The sequence below is a fragment of the Panthera tigris genome, chromosome B3 (assembly GCF_018350195.1).
Source record: "Panthera tigris isolate Pti1 chromosome B3, P.tigris_Pti1_mat1.1, whole genome shotgun sequence".
In the NCBI taxonomy this organism is placed as follows: Eukaryota; Metazoa; Chordata; class Mammalia; order Carnivora; family Felidae; genus Panthera; species Panthera tigris.
Genome location: NC_056665.1, coordinates 110580399 through 110597203, shown reverse-complemented (window position 1 = coordinate 110597203; position 16805 = coordinate 110580399). Strand labels below are relative to the sequence as shown.

The following is a 16805-nucleotide window of genomic DNA, read 5'->3' as shown; positions in this document are numbered from 1 at the left end:
GATAGTTGCCTGTAACAGCATTGCACAACTTAAAATCATTTTCATCATTTTCACTTACATTATATCATTTGATTTAAAACTCTGGAGAAAGCATGATTATTTCTATTTTTCCATCGGAGAACCAATGTACACTCAGTGACTTGCCCAGTGTCCCAACATGAGCAGGTGGCAAAGCTAATTTTAGACCTAAGTTTCCTGGTTTCCTTTCTATCCAACCACACTGTATCTACCATAGAGACTGTACTACAGTCAAGAAACACACAGCCTAAAATTGAGTCTCAAATTCAGTGAAGTAACTTAACCTGGCTCACAAAAAAGATAAAACAGAAAGAATTCTTGATACCTTGATAAAAAACACTAAACATATAACTCTTAGTAATTACTTATAAGTAATGAATCGTATCTGGTTGTGCCCAGAATATATCATATATGAATTAATTAGTACTGTCAGAACCCAAGACCATTGGAGAAAGACTTGGCCAGCTAAAACAACACAACAAACATGTTGAGCTTTGAACTCCAAGAGCCTAAGTAGGCAGACTCCAGATCTATACATCATGGAACAAGTAGACCAAGAATGAGGGGCCAGAATAAGCCCACTTTCCCAATTACATCTATAGGTGATTTCTTTTCTTTCTTGTATCTCAGGAAGGAAAGTAAAGACTGATGTTTTTGCCTGGCTCCCCTTTATTTGAACAGAAAAGTACGGATTCAGTGGAACTGGGTTGAAGAGGTCTTTATTTGATTAGACCCATAGAAGAATTCTAGAAGATAAAGAAAGTATCACAAAACACAGCACAAGGTTGGTTTAATAATGACATATGTGGATAGGATCTTATGTTTTAAATTTTGTAGGATATAGTCCAAAACAGATAGATAATTATACAGTCTGTAAAAGACAAGGATATCAGTAGGGGCTTATAAAGTCATACCCTTGAACTCCAAATGACTAAGTTGGAAGCATTAGCAAACTCCAAGAAGGGACAATTCAGAGGCTATAATGGGCTTAGTGCTGCTATTTAAAGTAATGAAGCATTTTCTCTGCTTTCTGGATCCATTTCACCAAACGATTTCCTCAGCAGGTCAGATATAGATTTGCAGAAAAGTGGAAAACATCTTCCAGGAATAACACAACTGATCCCTGAGGAGCAGATGACTTAACTTTGCTGAATAACAAATCTTGGTCTGATGTGCCTAGATTCCGCAGAGTGCTGTCACTGACAGTCTTAACTTGTTCCTAACCTTGCCAGACCCTTACACTTCATGTGTGTACTGAGCAGGAGTGTTGACAGGGAGTCACTGTACTAGTTGTGTGACCTTAAGCTCCTTTAACTTCTTTGTGCTTTAGTTTCTTTGGCTCTAAAATTGGGATAACAATAGTACCTACTTCATGGAATTGTTAATGAGGATGAAGTAAGCGTTTAAAAAGGCCCTGGCATACAGTAAGTGCTCAATAAACCTCAGCATTAGCGTTCCTGTTATACAACAAAACTTCTCTGGTATCAACAATGAACACCTTGCTCACCTCACTTTAGCAAAGCTTTAGTTCAGAATTTCCAAATTTCTTGGGTATGAAGAGGAAACAATTTTGTTTCTAATGCCTGACCCTTTAAGTTTTGGTCTCAGACTGAGAAGAATCAACCAAAGCCATCTCATTGCATCTAGTACTTTATATGCTTTCCAACACATTTTATATTCATTATTCATTTGGATCTTCTAACAATACTGTGAAGGAAGTAAAATATCAATTTTTATTAGCCTAATCTAATAGAAATGGGACAATAAAGACCAGAGTAACACTTTGCTTAATGGTTATACTGTTACCAATGGGAGAGAGGCCTAAATTCCAGGGTTTATAACACCCAAGCCAGTGTTCTTTCAACTACACAAGGTGAGATATTCTAAGATCTCTTTGGAGCAGCTGAAATCATTCTATTTACTTATGTTAATTAAAGTCTACACTTTATTCAGGTTTTGCTAGTTTTAACCAAACGCACTTTTTCTGTCCCAGGATCCCATCCAGGATACCTCATTACATTTAGTTGTCATGTCTCTTTAGTGAGAGTTTCCCAGACTTGTCTTTAATGGCCTTGACAATTTTGAGGAGTAAAGGTCAGGTATTTTGCAGAATGGCTCTCAAGTGGGATTTGTCTGATGTTTTTCCCACGAATAGACTGGAGTTATGGGTTTTTGGGAGGAAGACCACAAAGGCAAAGTGCCCTCCCATCATATCACATCAAGGATGCATGTTATTATCAACAGGATGATCACTGAGGATGTTAATCTTGGTCACTTGGCTGAGCTAGTGTTTGTCAGGTTTTCCCACTGTTACTTTTCTCCTTTTGCATGCTCAACTCTACCCGATTCTGCTCTACAGTCGGGAGTTGCTATTTATAACCCACACTTGAGGAGTAGGGAACATCTACATAACATTATTTCAAATTCTTCTGCATGGGCAATTTGTCTACTCTTCCAATTCATGTATTTACTTATTCAATCATTCATTTATATCAGTAAGGACTCATAGATATTTATAGTTTGGATTATAATCCAATACTACTTTATTCTGTTGCTCAAACTGTTCCAACTTTGGTCACAGGGAGCTCCTTGAGTTGGCATTTTTGCCCCTTTGACATACTCCCAATCATTGTGTTTTGTGAGGGGTTTTTTTGAGCACTTTCTTTGTGACACAAAATGCTCCAAGCTCATCTTGTATATTTACTGCCCTCGTCCTAGAATCAATCACTTTTCCAAGGAGTCCTGGTTCCTTTTATTGGAACCAAGATGTGGGCATTAGGTATACTCCCATTCTAGTTATATCTTCCAGCCATATATCTTCTAACAGAGATTCTTCATTCTGGCTTCATTCTGATGTGAACTGGGAACTTTAGCAGAGGAGCTCAGCATAATCCCCTAAATTACTTTTTCTTTCTAAGGATAGTTAAGTCTAAGCAGAAAAAAATACGCAACTAATTTCCATTATAAACTAAGTAAGACAAACCATCAGGCTTGCTATATTGTAAACCAACACAACATAGTTACTACAGAACTGCAGGGATCCTCAGAATAACAGAGTCATTTGTCGAGGGTCATCAGGGAGAATACTGATAGTATCTTCAGCTTTGCCACATAACAGACACAGCATGGTATACTCCTAGAACAAGATAAAGTGCATAATTACATTGAGGAACAGGGAGAAAGACACTCCATAACTTACTCTGGTAAAGCTATTCTCTACAAATTGGAGTGGATATTCCTTCTGTACGTTATATCAGTTTCTTCAACCCCTACCAGGGATGTCTTAGGTTTATTCTGTGTATCCTGAAGTCTTTTGTTTATATAAATTGAATACAAGCTGATGCTCTATTTACTACATATACAAGAATGTCATCTTGGAAATGTATGGCTATATCTTGGATTTAAAACACATATTGGGCTTGGTTAGAAGTGCTGCTATTTAAAGTGGTAGTGAAGCAATCTGATTCCCTAAAGACAAATTCCTGTTTTTAGAGTTGTTCCTTTCTAGATTACTTAAGACTACTAAGCAACAAAAACGATTTTTAAAGTGAAAGAAAGGTCCCAAACTGAAAAAACTATTTTTATCAACTCTAAGAAAATAAATAATTATGTTATATCCACTAGTATGTCATGCCTCATATTTAGATAGCTAACTGTCTGGAATTTGATCTATTTAAGAAGTTTATGTTTCTTGGGCTTAACAAATGTCCAGGCTGATAAAAAAGAATGAAATCTTGCCAACTGCAATGACATGGATGGAGCCAGAGAATATAATGCCAAGTGAAATAAGTCAGTCACAGAAAGACAAATACCATATAGTTGATTTCACTCACATGTGGAATTTAAGAAACAAAGCAAATGAGGAAAGGAAAAAGCAGAGAGAAATCAAGAAACAGACTCTTAACTACACAGAATAAACTGACGGTTACCAGAGGGGAGGTGGTGGGGGATGGTGAAATAGGTGACGGGGATTAAGGAGGGCACTTGTTGTGATGAACAGTGGGTGATGTGTAGAAGTGTTGAATCACTATATTGTACACCTAAAACTAATGTAACACTGTATGTTAACTTATACTTGGATTAAAATTTTTAAAAATATCCAGCCTGGTGACAGAAGAGATTTTGTTTTAGGCAAAACTCTTAGGGCAAAGTCCTGTTTTTACAGTTATCTCTTTCTAGAATAAACTATATAAACATATTTCCTTTCAAACCTTTGCTTAAAAACCTCTTTATCTTCTTTAAGAAAACAAATATTAATGCTAAATCTATTAGTATTTCCACGCTTCCAACTGAGATTGTTAAGCTGTCTGGGAATTGATCAGTCAAGGCAGTTTGTGTTTCATGGGTCTAGACAGTCACTAGAGGGTCACAGAGATAAACAATGACGGTGGTTCAGACACTCAGACCTAGACAACTGGATTTCCATTTCCTATGAGTGAGTTCAGCAGGGAGCTTAGCTGTGGCAATGGAAAGATTGTTTCTTAAAGACCACACTTAATTTTGAAGTCTACTCCACACACACAATAGAGACAGAGGCCAGAGCTTAGAGAACAAATACAGGTCTCATAAATTAAAAAATGAAATAAAAATCCACCCTCTACAAGGTCTTTTACTGCTTTCAAATACTTCTGCTTTCACCTGCCAGACATTACTAGTAGTAGGATGTCAACCTATCATTGGAAATGAAGAAGAAAACAATAATAAAGTCAAAATGGGAAAATGGGCAAAGCTAGACAAACATCTTGAATTTTCAACCAACGTATCCATTGACAAGTTTTTATTTAGTGCTTAAATGTTTTGCAATGTGTTAGGTGCACTGGCAGACATGAGAGAAAACAAGGACAAGGTCTGACATTGCAAAATTTACAATCTAACTTGGGAACAAGAAAAAACCTAGCACGTGGTATAATCTGGAAAGATTATTAAATAAGTAACACTGATTACACCTATAATCTTTAATTTATAGGTAGTCTGGAATCCAAATTTCACCATAGGTCAATTATTTGGAATTCAAAAGCAGTTTCCCATAGAAGTAAATGTTGTACATAGCAGTTAGGTTCCCAGGAAATTCCAAAGAGTCTTTTAAATTCATATTGCACAAGACTACAGAATCTAACCATACAGAGCAGTGCTTCGGTGGGAAAATACGTCTAGAATTCTAGCTTGGAATGCCAGGAACACATCCCCCTGTGCTGCCAGGGTCAGGACACCTTTTATCAAAACTGGCCAAGTTGGGAGAGTAAGAATTCCTCCCAGTCATTCATGGAGACCCTCAAAGGCTCCACCTGGGCAAAGCATAGAGGTAGAGATTCGGAAGAAAGGGTGGATTGTGGGGAATTACCTTTGGGTAAAATCAGATCCTTTGTTTTATTCTGAGGGTCCCATGGCTCTTTTCTTCTATTACTACCTGCTATTTCTGACCCCAAGTCCTCCCATTCCCTCGTCCAAAGAGGAACAGAAGGCAACCTCACAGGTGCCCTTTTGTTTCCTGAGGCAAACACACAGTCCTTTTAGTGGTTTTTAGGGTGATATAAAAAAAAAACAAAGGATACCTGTAATCATTTACAATGTCGTTTCCATTTTAAAGTCTGTACTTCTGTCTCTACTTTCCCCCACTACTTGTGCCATCAGAAATCACTTTAACAATGATATTATGGTTATTTTAAAAACAGAATCCTTATCTTTTAGAGATATGTACTGAAATACTTAAGAAGTAGTGATATATTTGGGATTTGATTCAAAATAATCCTGTAGGGATGTGGTAATGGTGAGATACAAACAAAGCAAACTGAAGCTGGGTAGTGGAGGTTAAAACACTATCCTACCTACTTTTGCCCATAAGACATTTAAAACAAAGCAAAACAAACAAAACATTACCAATGGTGGGAATCCCACCTTGAACCTGAACTATTGCTTGGGTAAAATGGGGGCTGGCGTAGGGTGGGGACAAGGAAGTAGGTTACTGAAGCAGAGAACAAAGAGTTCTTGTGCCAGGCAGGCTAAGAAGGAAGTTCCCAAGTGGCTATTCACATGAGTCAGTCCCCGTACAAGGAAAGGGAGAAAGCAGTATGGGTTGGACTATCGTGAACAAGGAGGAGAGAGAATTTAAGTTCTGCTTGAAAGAGGTAAGATTTAGTTGATGTGAAGGTAGAGAAACGGACTAGTCAAATCAAGGAAAAAGCATGAATAAGGACAGTGATAGGGAAAGAGCAAGCATATCCCATACGGAGCAGCAGGAGTGACAAGACGGTATGTGTAAGCAAGATTAACTTGAGGGCAGTGTGTAGAACTACAGTTTGGGGGCTGCTGCAGTAACTTAGGTTTGAGCGGGTATGGTCCTTGACATGAGGTATGGCAGCAGGGCCAAAAGGCAAGAGAAACAAAGGAAGAAAGGAGGGTAGGCAGGGTGTTAGGGTTACAGAAGGACATTTGGGAGACAGCTGATGGGTTTCAAGTGAGCCTGCGCGTGCATGTGCTCACTATTTGAGAAAGTAAAGAGAAGGTTCCAGATAAGAGACCAAAATTCAGGGGGAAATCAGTGAACAATAGGAAAGGAAACCAGGGAAAAAGCAAGAGGATTCAAAATTTTTAAAATTTTTTTCTTTCTTTTTAAATCTTTTTTAAAAATTTTAAAAAGAAAGAAAAAAAATCTGGCACCATGAACCTGAAGGGAAGAAATCCTTCAAAAACAACAATGGTTGACAAAACCAGACCCACAAGAGATGTCAAAAGAGCTAAGGACTGACGTAAGGTCACATGATTTGGCTACATGATAAGAGACCTCTGAGAGAACGGTTTTAGTGAAGTGAACATAAAAACTCATTTGTTTTTTGGGGCGCCTGGGTGGCGCAGTCGGTTAAGTGTCCAACTTCAGCCAGGTCACGATCTCGTGGTCCGTGAGTTCAAGCCCCGCGTCAGGCTCTGGGCTGATGGCTCGGAGTCTGGAGCCTGTTTCCGATTCTGTGTCTCCCTCTCTCTCTGCCCCTCCCCCGCTCATGCTTTGTCTCTCTCTGTCCCAAAAATAAATAAAAAACGTTGAAAAAAAAAAAAAACTCATTTGTTTTTTTTTTTGTTTTTTGGTTTTTTTTTAATTTTTATTTATTTTTGAGACAGAGAGAGAGCATGAACGGGGGAGGAGCAGAGAGAGAGAGAGGGAGACACAGAATCCGAAGCAGGCTCCAGGCTCCGAGCTGTCAGCACAGAGCCCGACGCGGGGCTCGAACTCACGGACCATGAGATCGTGACCTGAGCCGAAGTCGGACGCTTAACCGACTGAGCCACCCAGGTGCCCCCATAAAAACCCATTTGTAGGTGGTTTCGAGGAGCACAGGGAAATAAGGAAAACAGGTTAAAGACCTACTCTAGTAGGTCAAAGATGTAGGTATGGGAAATGAAAACATTTTAAATTTATTTTTAATAAGTGAAGAATCAAGTACATTTAATGTAAGAAATGGTTTACATCCCAGGAAGACAAAGATGATGCTAGACAAAGAGCAGATTGATGAAGACATGTGGAAAGGGTAGCCCTTAGAGAGGAATAAATAAGAATCTTCCTCTCTAATGGGACAGAAGGAAGAGTCTGAATTAGGGCAATGATGTGTGTGGTAAGCCAGAGACCAGGGGAAATAAGGGAAGGGAGCATGGGCCAGCCCCATGAGAACCTTGAAACAAGGAGCTTAGATATTACACTGTAGCTAAAATGAACTATGGAAAGGCCAAAGAGGTGGTCTCAAGCATTGTTTTCAGAAAACTAATCTGATTGTAGGACACAGAATACAGGTGGAAGGAAGCAGGTGTTGAGAGAAGATGAGGTAGCCTAGTTTGAGTTGAGTTTTTTTTCCAAGAGAATTTCACACTGTCCAGGCATTGTGAATACAAGCCATCTTCCTCTATCTTCTTCTTCCTACCCCAGAGTAATTTCTGGGGCAGCTTTGAAAATGGCTGTGTTCAGTCATAAAGGAAAATCAGGTAGAGCAAAGTCTAGCTATGATAGATAATATCTCAGTCAGGGCAATCTTCATATTCATTTAGGGCTCTAAAAAGCTCACAGGGACTCCAGGAGCCCTCTTTTCTTCTCATGAAAGGACAGAGCTTCTCCTTTAAACCCAAGATATGCTCCTTCCTCTATTTGGCCACTATGCATTCATTGAGATCTTGATTTTGCCCTAAGTTACATATACCATATAAATATTTTTTGAGGCATAATTTTTGGATGCTGAGGAGACATGGTCAAGATGTTGTACAGATTAAGCAAACATATGAGACCAGATTCTGACAGGTGAGTAAGTGAATTAAAAAAAAAAAAAAAAAAAAAAAAGAATGAATGAGAGTGGTTATACTGTAAGATTCTATTACGGAAGATTATTATTTTTTTCTAATTAAAATACTACCCAAATTTGAAGCACTTAAAATTCCCTTGCTTGTTAAAAGGTCTAACCTGATATTTATGTCTGATAGATGAATATGTAGTTCACTTTAAATAAGTAACTCAACCTGAAGGCTTGAAAATGGAGGCAGTAAGGGACAGACACAGGTTCGTGTGTCTTCATGATTTCCAGTTTACCCTTGGTTTTTCCCCACTGTGTAGCTTTTCTTCCTGACCCTCAGATCTGTGAATCTTTAGCAGCTCAGGCATTCAGAAGCCTTCTGGACAATCCTTCGTGTGCTCTCACAACTGTACAAGGCTTCATCTTTATTATTCTCTACCCTTACAGTGGTCCAGGTTCTTTCCTCCAACCTTGATACATCCATCCTATCATTTTACGATGAATAATATTAAAATGTCTTACCACAATTGAGACTACAGAGTTGCTCAACTCTACATGCCTATTGGGGAAGACAAAGATAACCTCCTTATCAGAATTTCCATGCTCAGCAAGTATGGTGGCAATGGGCAGGCTAACACTCATAAAGCCAACAATTGTGCAATTACATAACTGGACAGAAAAAAAACAGACACAATAGTAACCTCAAAAGAAGCCACAATGTGCTGTTCTTTATAAACATAAACGACAGGCCTGAGATATCATTTGTAAGGCATGCATTTTGATTTGACTCTTGCGAAGACAGGTTTGAACAGATATACTCACATCTAAAGGGTCTCTCTTAACATACACAAGTAGAAGACAGGGATGGTCTCCTTTAATACCTGCTAATATTTCATTTATTAAAACTATCTAGATTTATAAAAGTACTTTCATTATCCCCCTCCCCCACAATAACACACTACATTTATATATTTACCTGAAATTCATCCATGATACTGAATGTGTACTCATGCCTGGCTACTACGTGATGACAATTCTTACACAGATCTGCCAAAACAGAGAGAGACTTAAATAAATTAAGTCTTGGAAGATGTCTTAAGACAGTAAAATTTCTATTCTCTGCATGGTATTACTTTAAAAGAATCTTAAGTGATATATTTAACAGAGCAGCTGGAAACCCATTATAATATCTACCTTGATAAGAAATCCAAAATTTGTCACATAGCAATACTACATAATGAAGGGCCTCAACTCAGAGATTTAACAAGCATATATTAATTCCCATTCTCAGAACCTATAGAAACTGCTACTAAAACCAATCATAAATAAAAAAGTCAATGCTAGACATTATAAAGTGAATTTAATGGCAACAAAAGACTCTACTAGAAACATGATAATAATAATAACTATGATTTTTTGACTGCTTACTGTGTGCCAGAAACTGTTTTAAATACTTTTTATCTGTTTATTTAATCTTCTCAAAACCCAAAGAAGTAGATACTTGTTATCACCTTTTTAAGGATTAGGAAACAAAGACACACCATGGTTAAGTAATTATTAGCAAGACTGCCAAGCTAGGAAGTATTGGCAATAGAATTCAAACCCATGCATTCTGGCTCCAGGGCCCTTGCTCTTACATACTATGTCCTACTACCTGGTACAAAATAGAGTTTAAAGGGTTATGTCTAAAAGAAAGAAAAAGTTTTTTATACTTTAGAACACTTTTGATAGTCTGATTCAATTCTAAAGGCTTAGTGTCTTTCATAACCTGTTTTCAAAATATCATTATTTGTACATTTATTCCTCATATTCAGAACATACCAAAGCACCAAGAGAGAAGCAAAACGGGGATGTGAACAGTTTAAATTCTTGTCACTATACCCTAAAATGTGTATGGGCTTCCTTACTAAGTTAAATGGCCCTAAAATGTATATGCACTTAATTTACTCATAGAAATTCTTAGTGCCAACCTCAGAATTGATTCACGTTCATTATACACAGTTGATTGATTTGGTTTCCCAGTACTGAGGATGAGGAGCGGCATATGAAGGTAGCACAGCAAAAGAAATAACCAACTGACAATGAGATGGGAGACAAAAAAAAAAAAAAAAAAAAAACCCCACGAGAAAGAAACAAGACAAAAAACCCCATTACATCCCAGGGTTATTTAGTATAGCAGCAAACAGCCCTAAACACTTTAGTGGCTGTTGGAGGACATCACTGTATTAGACTACAGTAAAAAAGAAAAAGAAAAAGAAAAAGAAAACACACGGAATGACCCTAAGGTTAAAAAAAGTCTCTATATCTTGTTTCAGAAGGCATAAAGGCTTTAAAAACAAACAAACAAACAAACAAACAAAAAATGGTACCTGAGTCATAGGCTTCATTTATCTGCAAAAATCACTCAGGCAGAGTATCTGATGATGCTATCATCATCTGTATTTTCCTCTTAAAAGACTAACTAGCATCTCTATGTTACAATACAATATTGAAATAGGCCTCATAAAATAAAATATATCAACAGGCACAATGTACCAGCTTTTAAAAGCTGGTATCTCCTATCAGACTTGCATGAAAATAAAGAATCTACTTACGATCATAGGTAACTATTTCTTCTCCATCCTCCTCCTTCAAAGATTTGTTTGTGATCAGCATAAAATCCCGCTTATTGCACACTGCACAGCCTGTAAAGTTCAGCAAGAAAGATCCATTCTCCAGGCAGATGTTACCCTAAAATATTAAAAATAGGAATTTAATTTTCTTCTATTTCAAAACCCTTGGTGAAAATAATTAATAGACTAAAAATTTCTAAAGGCAAAAAAAACATGGCTAGAATTTACTTGCTTGAAATCTGTACCAAGTAATTTTTGAAATTACTAGCTTTCCTCTAGAAGGGCTATTTATGGCAAATAAAACTGAAGCAGTGTTAAAGCTGTTAAGTCTCTGAGGACAGCAACTGTATCCGAGGACTAAATGCATATGGATTTTTAGACACACACCGAAGCTTTAATATAAAATATGAAAAAGAAAAATTAGAAAAATCCAATAGCCAACAATATTTAAATGGGGCAGATCCTAAAACTAGAATTAAAATTGAATAATAAAAAATGATCTTATACAATGTGTTGCTCAGTTGATTGTTGAAATAACATTTTCTGATGCCTTAAAAATAACACAAAATAAGCAAACAAGAATAAACCCTCAGCTCTATAGAGGTCAATCCTTAAGGGTATGTGTGATTCAGGCAGTGAAGATAAGCTCTCAACTCATCAGCCTGACACCATGGCATTCAAGAGAGAAAGGGTTTTGCTTCATCACTAAGAAACTGTTAACAACTTATGCTCCTGGCTCAAGGGAGTTCTTTTCTAGAGGCTTACCAGTAATTGTTCAGAAAGTCATTTTATAAATAATCTAATTCAACCTCATTCTGACCAATAGGGTATTTTTAACAGTTGATGTGACTAAAAACCAGTCAAATCAATATTTCTCCAATGCAGCTATGTGCCCGATACTGTGCAAAGCACAGGGAAGGATTAGAGGGTGAGTCATATCTTTCCACCTTTGAGGAGCTTATGAACTCTCAGGAAGACCAACTTTAAGCGATGCCACAAGTGAAGCCTTCCCGGATTCCCAGCACCACAGTTAACCTCTCCCTTTTGAGCGGCTCCTTGAGGCTATGTACTAAGAAAGAGATTTACTCTGTTGGGGCAAGGGGGGTGGAGAAGTGAGGAAATCAATCTATGTAGTCGGGAGATACTAAATCATAGACACAGCAACTTAATTACTAAAGGTGGAAAAAAAGGCCTTGAGATTAAAGTATAAATTTCCAGCTATTAAAAACAGGTGCTTTGCTTTTTTAAAAAATAAACTTCACTGAAGTATAATTTATATACAATAAAATCCACACATTGTAAGGGTATACGTGAACGACTTATATACCAATATATATAGGCATATATTTCAACGTAACCACTACCTCAATCAAGATATAAAAAGTTTTATCTTCCCAGGAAGTTCTTTTATGCTTTGCAGTCTATCTCCAACCCCTTCTCAGGTACCCTTTGATCCAATTTCTATCTCTAGTTATTAGTTTTGGTTGTTATAAAATTTTATATAAATAGAATCATGCAGTATACTCTTCTGCATCTAGTTTCTTTTGTTCAACATAAAGTCCATGTTAATCATTTATGTTGTTGTATGCATTGGTAATTTATTGCTTTTTACTGCCAAATCTATTACATGGATTCATCTGTCAATAGACTTTCAGGTCCTTTTCAGTTTGGGGCTATTATGAATAAAGCAGCTACAAAGATTCATTAAGTCTTATGTAGACATATGCCCTTCTCTTGAGTAAACATCTAGGAGTGGAATTGCTGAGTCATATGGTAAAAATATGGTCCATACAAACTTTAGAACTGCTGGTTAGTTTTCCAAAGTTTCCCATTTTCCATTCCCACCAGAATTGTGTGAGTTCCAGTTGCTCCATATCCTCACCAACCCTAGATACTGTGTCTTTTCTTATTTTAGCCATCCTAATCATGTAGAGGTATCTCATAGTTTTTATTTGGCATTTCCCTCATGACTAACAACGTTAAACATCTTCTCAGGGTGCCTACACGTGTCTTCTTTTGTGGAGTGTCTATTCAAGTCTTGTCCATTTTTGTTTATCTTATTATTTAGTTACAAGAATTATTGAGTTATAAAAGTTTTGTTTTTTTTTTTAAAGTTTACTTATTTATTGTAGAGAGAACACAAGTGGGGATGGGGCAGAGAGAGAGAGGAAGAGAGAGAATCCCAAGCAGGCTCTGTGCTGTGAGTGCAGAGCCCAACACAGGGCTCGATATCATGACTTGAGCTGAAATCAAGAGGCAGATGCTCAATTGAGCCACCCAGTGCCCCATAAGAGTTCTTTATATATCTTAGATACAAATCTTCTCAGATCGGTATTACAAATATTTTGTTACCGATGTGCTGTTTTTTAAATAATGTCTTTTGAAGAACAGTTGATTTTTATGAAGTCTAATTTATCAAAGCTTTTCTTTCACTATTTGTATTTGTCTTCTAAGTCTAGTATTTTTCATCTGTGAAAAATATCTACAAGTCTCCAGAAACATTTATGAAACCCAAATAAATAATTAAATATTTAGGGGTGCCTGGGTGGCTCCGTCAGTTAAGCGTCCAACTTAGAGCTTCTCAACATGCTAATCCATTATTTTTCTCTGCCACGGGTAGACTATTCTTGCTACCACTACCTTATTGTCCCTTTGCTAAGTTCAAAGTGACTTCTGTTCTTACTCCCCTCAGAAATACCTCATGACTTCGATAACCCCCAGAGTTGGAAGGACCTTTGAGATTTCAAATGGTCAAGTTAGCTTCTCCTGAACAACAGAAGAGAGTTCAATTCCTCTCAGGGTTGCCCGTTCCATTTTGAAAATCTGTTAAAGTTCTTTATTCTGATTCAAAGCCTAAACCCAATAACATCCACCCACTATTTCTAAATCTGCCTTCTGAAATTCCAAAAAGTTTAATTCTTCCTCATGACAGCCCTTTAATTATTTTAGAACAGAATAAAGTCAGAAAAAAGTGCTTATGAAAGGCACCTTCCTGGTTTTCCAATCGCCTCATTCCTTTTCTCTACTCTTTTTCTTATACTTTATTTTCATTTTCTAAATTAATTTATTCCTTGAAGCCCAGTCTTTGATTCTACTTGATTCTCCAGTCTTTTTCTAAGAAAACAGATCATTTCTATTTTGACACTTTTATTTGGCTAACTCATCTGTTTGAATCTTGCACCTATACTGCAATCTTATATTTTCACTTGACTCCTCGGGTGTTACATTCTCAATCTTGGATGAAACATGATAAAAACAATCTGACCATGTGCCCCCCAATTTTGGTTCTCTCTCACACATGCCACCAATTTCTGTAATGATACTTCCAATTTCCCAATTGCCTAGATTGAAAACCTAAGATCACCTGTAGGTCTTCCCTCCATTAAATTGGCTGAGTCCTATTAATTCTTTCTTCGAAATGAGGCTTTCATTATCTCATGCCTACCCTACTGTTTTCATGACTCCCCAAAAACTCTGTAGGGCTCTTCCTTTTACATTCCCCCCATCCCATAACCTCAACATACAGCCACAGACTCATTTCCCTAAATAACAGATTTCAGAATTATTTTCCTATTCACTTTTTTTGATGGGTGCTCAATGCCTAAAGTGTAAAACCTAAATTTCTTCATACAATTTTAAAATCTTTTGATTGGCTAAATTCTTAAGAACCCAACCTAATCTCTTTAATACTCTTCACTACAAACACCTCCTTCACATGGTCCCTGAAAAGTGCAGTGTTCATTACTGGATTCACAAAAATTTATTTTTAAACTTTAAAAAAAGTATGAAATAGAATGCAATACAGAAAAGCGTATGAAACAGCACAATGCCTCTAGTTAGTAGTCAGTAGTACCCCCAGTTGTGACAACTAAAACTGTCTACAGATAGTGCCAAATGTCCCCTGGGAGGCAAAAGTCACACCTAGTTGAGAACCACTGCTCTAATTCATTCCATTATTCATTCATGGTGTTCCATTCTATGGCTATATCCCACTTTTCCACTCTACTCCTACAAGTGATGCTCTTACGAACATTCTTACCCAAGTTTCCAAGAACATATATACATGCATTTATTTCCCTAGAATGAGAATTGCTGGGTCTTTCAGTATGCAAATCTTTGATAATACTAAACCTTTTCCCCAGGAGGCCGTACCATGACTGTTCATGTTACACCTCCTTCCCCAAAGCGTAAGTATTACTCAAAATATTAAGAGGCAGAAGCAGCTATAGATCTTCTACCACCCAACCATCACAAGAATCCTTGTTCTTATAGTCTCCAAGCCTCTGGCTCCTCCTTGCCTTCTTTTCTACCCTAGTCACAACTAGCCTCCAAGTCCCAAATGAAGTCTACCTTTCTTTTGGGAGAACAGCGCTATTGCTCGCCCCTTTCTCTAAAGTTGAATATCACTTATGAACTGCACTACTCATTTTTTGTTGTTAAATCACATACTCTGAACCGTAAGCTCTCAGGAGGCAATGAGGCTGCCTTTTATTTCATCTTTGGTATCTCTTTCTGGTCTAGCTACACACATAAATGTTCAATAAGTATACCTTGAATAAATGAGAGTAAACAAGCTTCGGCAACCTCCGGAGATTGAGAGGAACAGATATTTTTTTTAAATACTCAGGAAATCTGATTTCTGGCCTTGACTCTCAGGTTAACAGAATGTGAAATTTATTTCCCCTCTCTGGGCATTAGTTTCATCTGCAAAACCGTGTTAACGACAGATGACCTCAGAGGTCCCTTCCAGCGCTAGACTTCAGTAAGAAAAGTGAATTTCACCAAATCAAGCTTGACAATGTCATCAGCGGTGGCGGGAGGGTGTCCCTTTGTCGTCGACTGGATTGTTGGTGGTGTGGGGTTTCCTTTGTTGTACCCTGGAACTTAAGAGAAGTGGGGCGACGGCTGAGATCAGCCCCCAGGGCGTGGACCGGCGGGCAGAACCGACGGCCACCGGCCGTCCCCGCCGTCAAGTGCCTAAATACAGCTACCGGGTCACCGGAATGGGCACGGCGGCAGGGTCGTCCCGCGCTCGGCCTCTCAGGGAAGGCCGGCCCGGGGTATGAGGAGCCTCGGGGGCTGGCCACGGGCCAAGGGGGCGAGAAGTTCTCGGCGCCCACTCGCTCACCCGGTTGGGATACTCCTTCTCCACACAGCCCCCACACATCCCGACGCCGTTCACAAGGGCCGTCCTCTAGTGCTTCCGGAAAGACGAAGCCTCGCGAGAGCAAAGGCACGGTTGCCGCATGCGCCCCAAGCACTCTACCCTGGAGTGTTTGCTTTCGGGAATCTACTCGAAGTCTCCGCCCCTTAGCCCCTGTTGTGAGGGCAGGGCCTGGTCTCCCAGGCAACAACGGCCGGCCAAGAGTGGGACTTCGGAAACCTTCGGAGAAAGGGGGCGGGTCCGTGGACCCTGTGGCGGGAACCCGGAAGGGAACGCGGAAGAAACAAAGTTCTGATGTAGGCTCCCTCCTAACCCTAGGCTGACAGGCGAGTGACGATACACACCAAAGGGAATTGTTTCTCGCTGCCTCGGCTTACCCCATACAGAAAGCTGAAATTATAGTAATTTAAATACCTTTCCATACCAGTGAGACAGGTGAATAAGCAATAACCGAAGCGTTGGCCAAGAGGCACTTAGAGCTCTGCAGAGAATCTCCTAAAACTGCTAAAAAAAAAAAAAAAAAAAAAAAAAAAAAAAAAACATTTGAAATGTTAATAATAAATGACCATTATTTATCCCATTAGCGATGGGAAACGCGTCGCCGAAGCACCTCAGAGGCTTGCACACGCTGTGCAAATAGAAAATGGCGAGGTCCAGCCTATGGAGCTCAAAATGCTTGTGGTTGGTGCCCTGCCTTTTCCTTTTCCTCCGTATTGAAAGCATCTTACTTCTCATAGTGATGTA

General features: G+C 38.5%; 1 protein-coding gene across 1 annotated transcript; it reads right to left on the bottom strand.

Annotated features, from left to right (window-relative positions):
* Nucleotides 1-720: 720 nt before the first annotated feature.
* Nucleotides 721-16212, bottom strand: CHURC1 (churchill domain containing 1). The gene is made up of 4 exons (XM_007095186.3): nucleotides 16026-16212; nucleotides 10880-11015; nucleotides 9262-9332; nucleotides 721-3154 (listed from the first exon to the last, which is right to left on the bottom strand). The coding sequence occupies exons 1-4, from the start codon at nucleotides 16062-16064 to the stop codon at nucleotides 3062-3064; spliced, it is 339 nt and encodes a 112-aa protein (XP_007095248.2). The 5' UTR covers nucleotides 16065-16212; the 3' UTR covers nucleotides 721-3061.
* Between the last annotated feature and the right edge of the window lie 593 nt (nucleotides 16213-16805).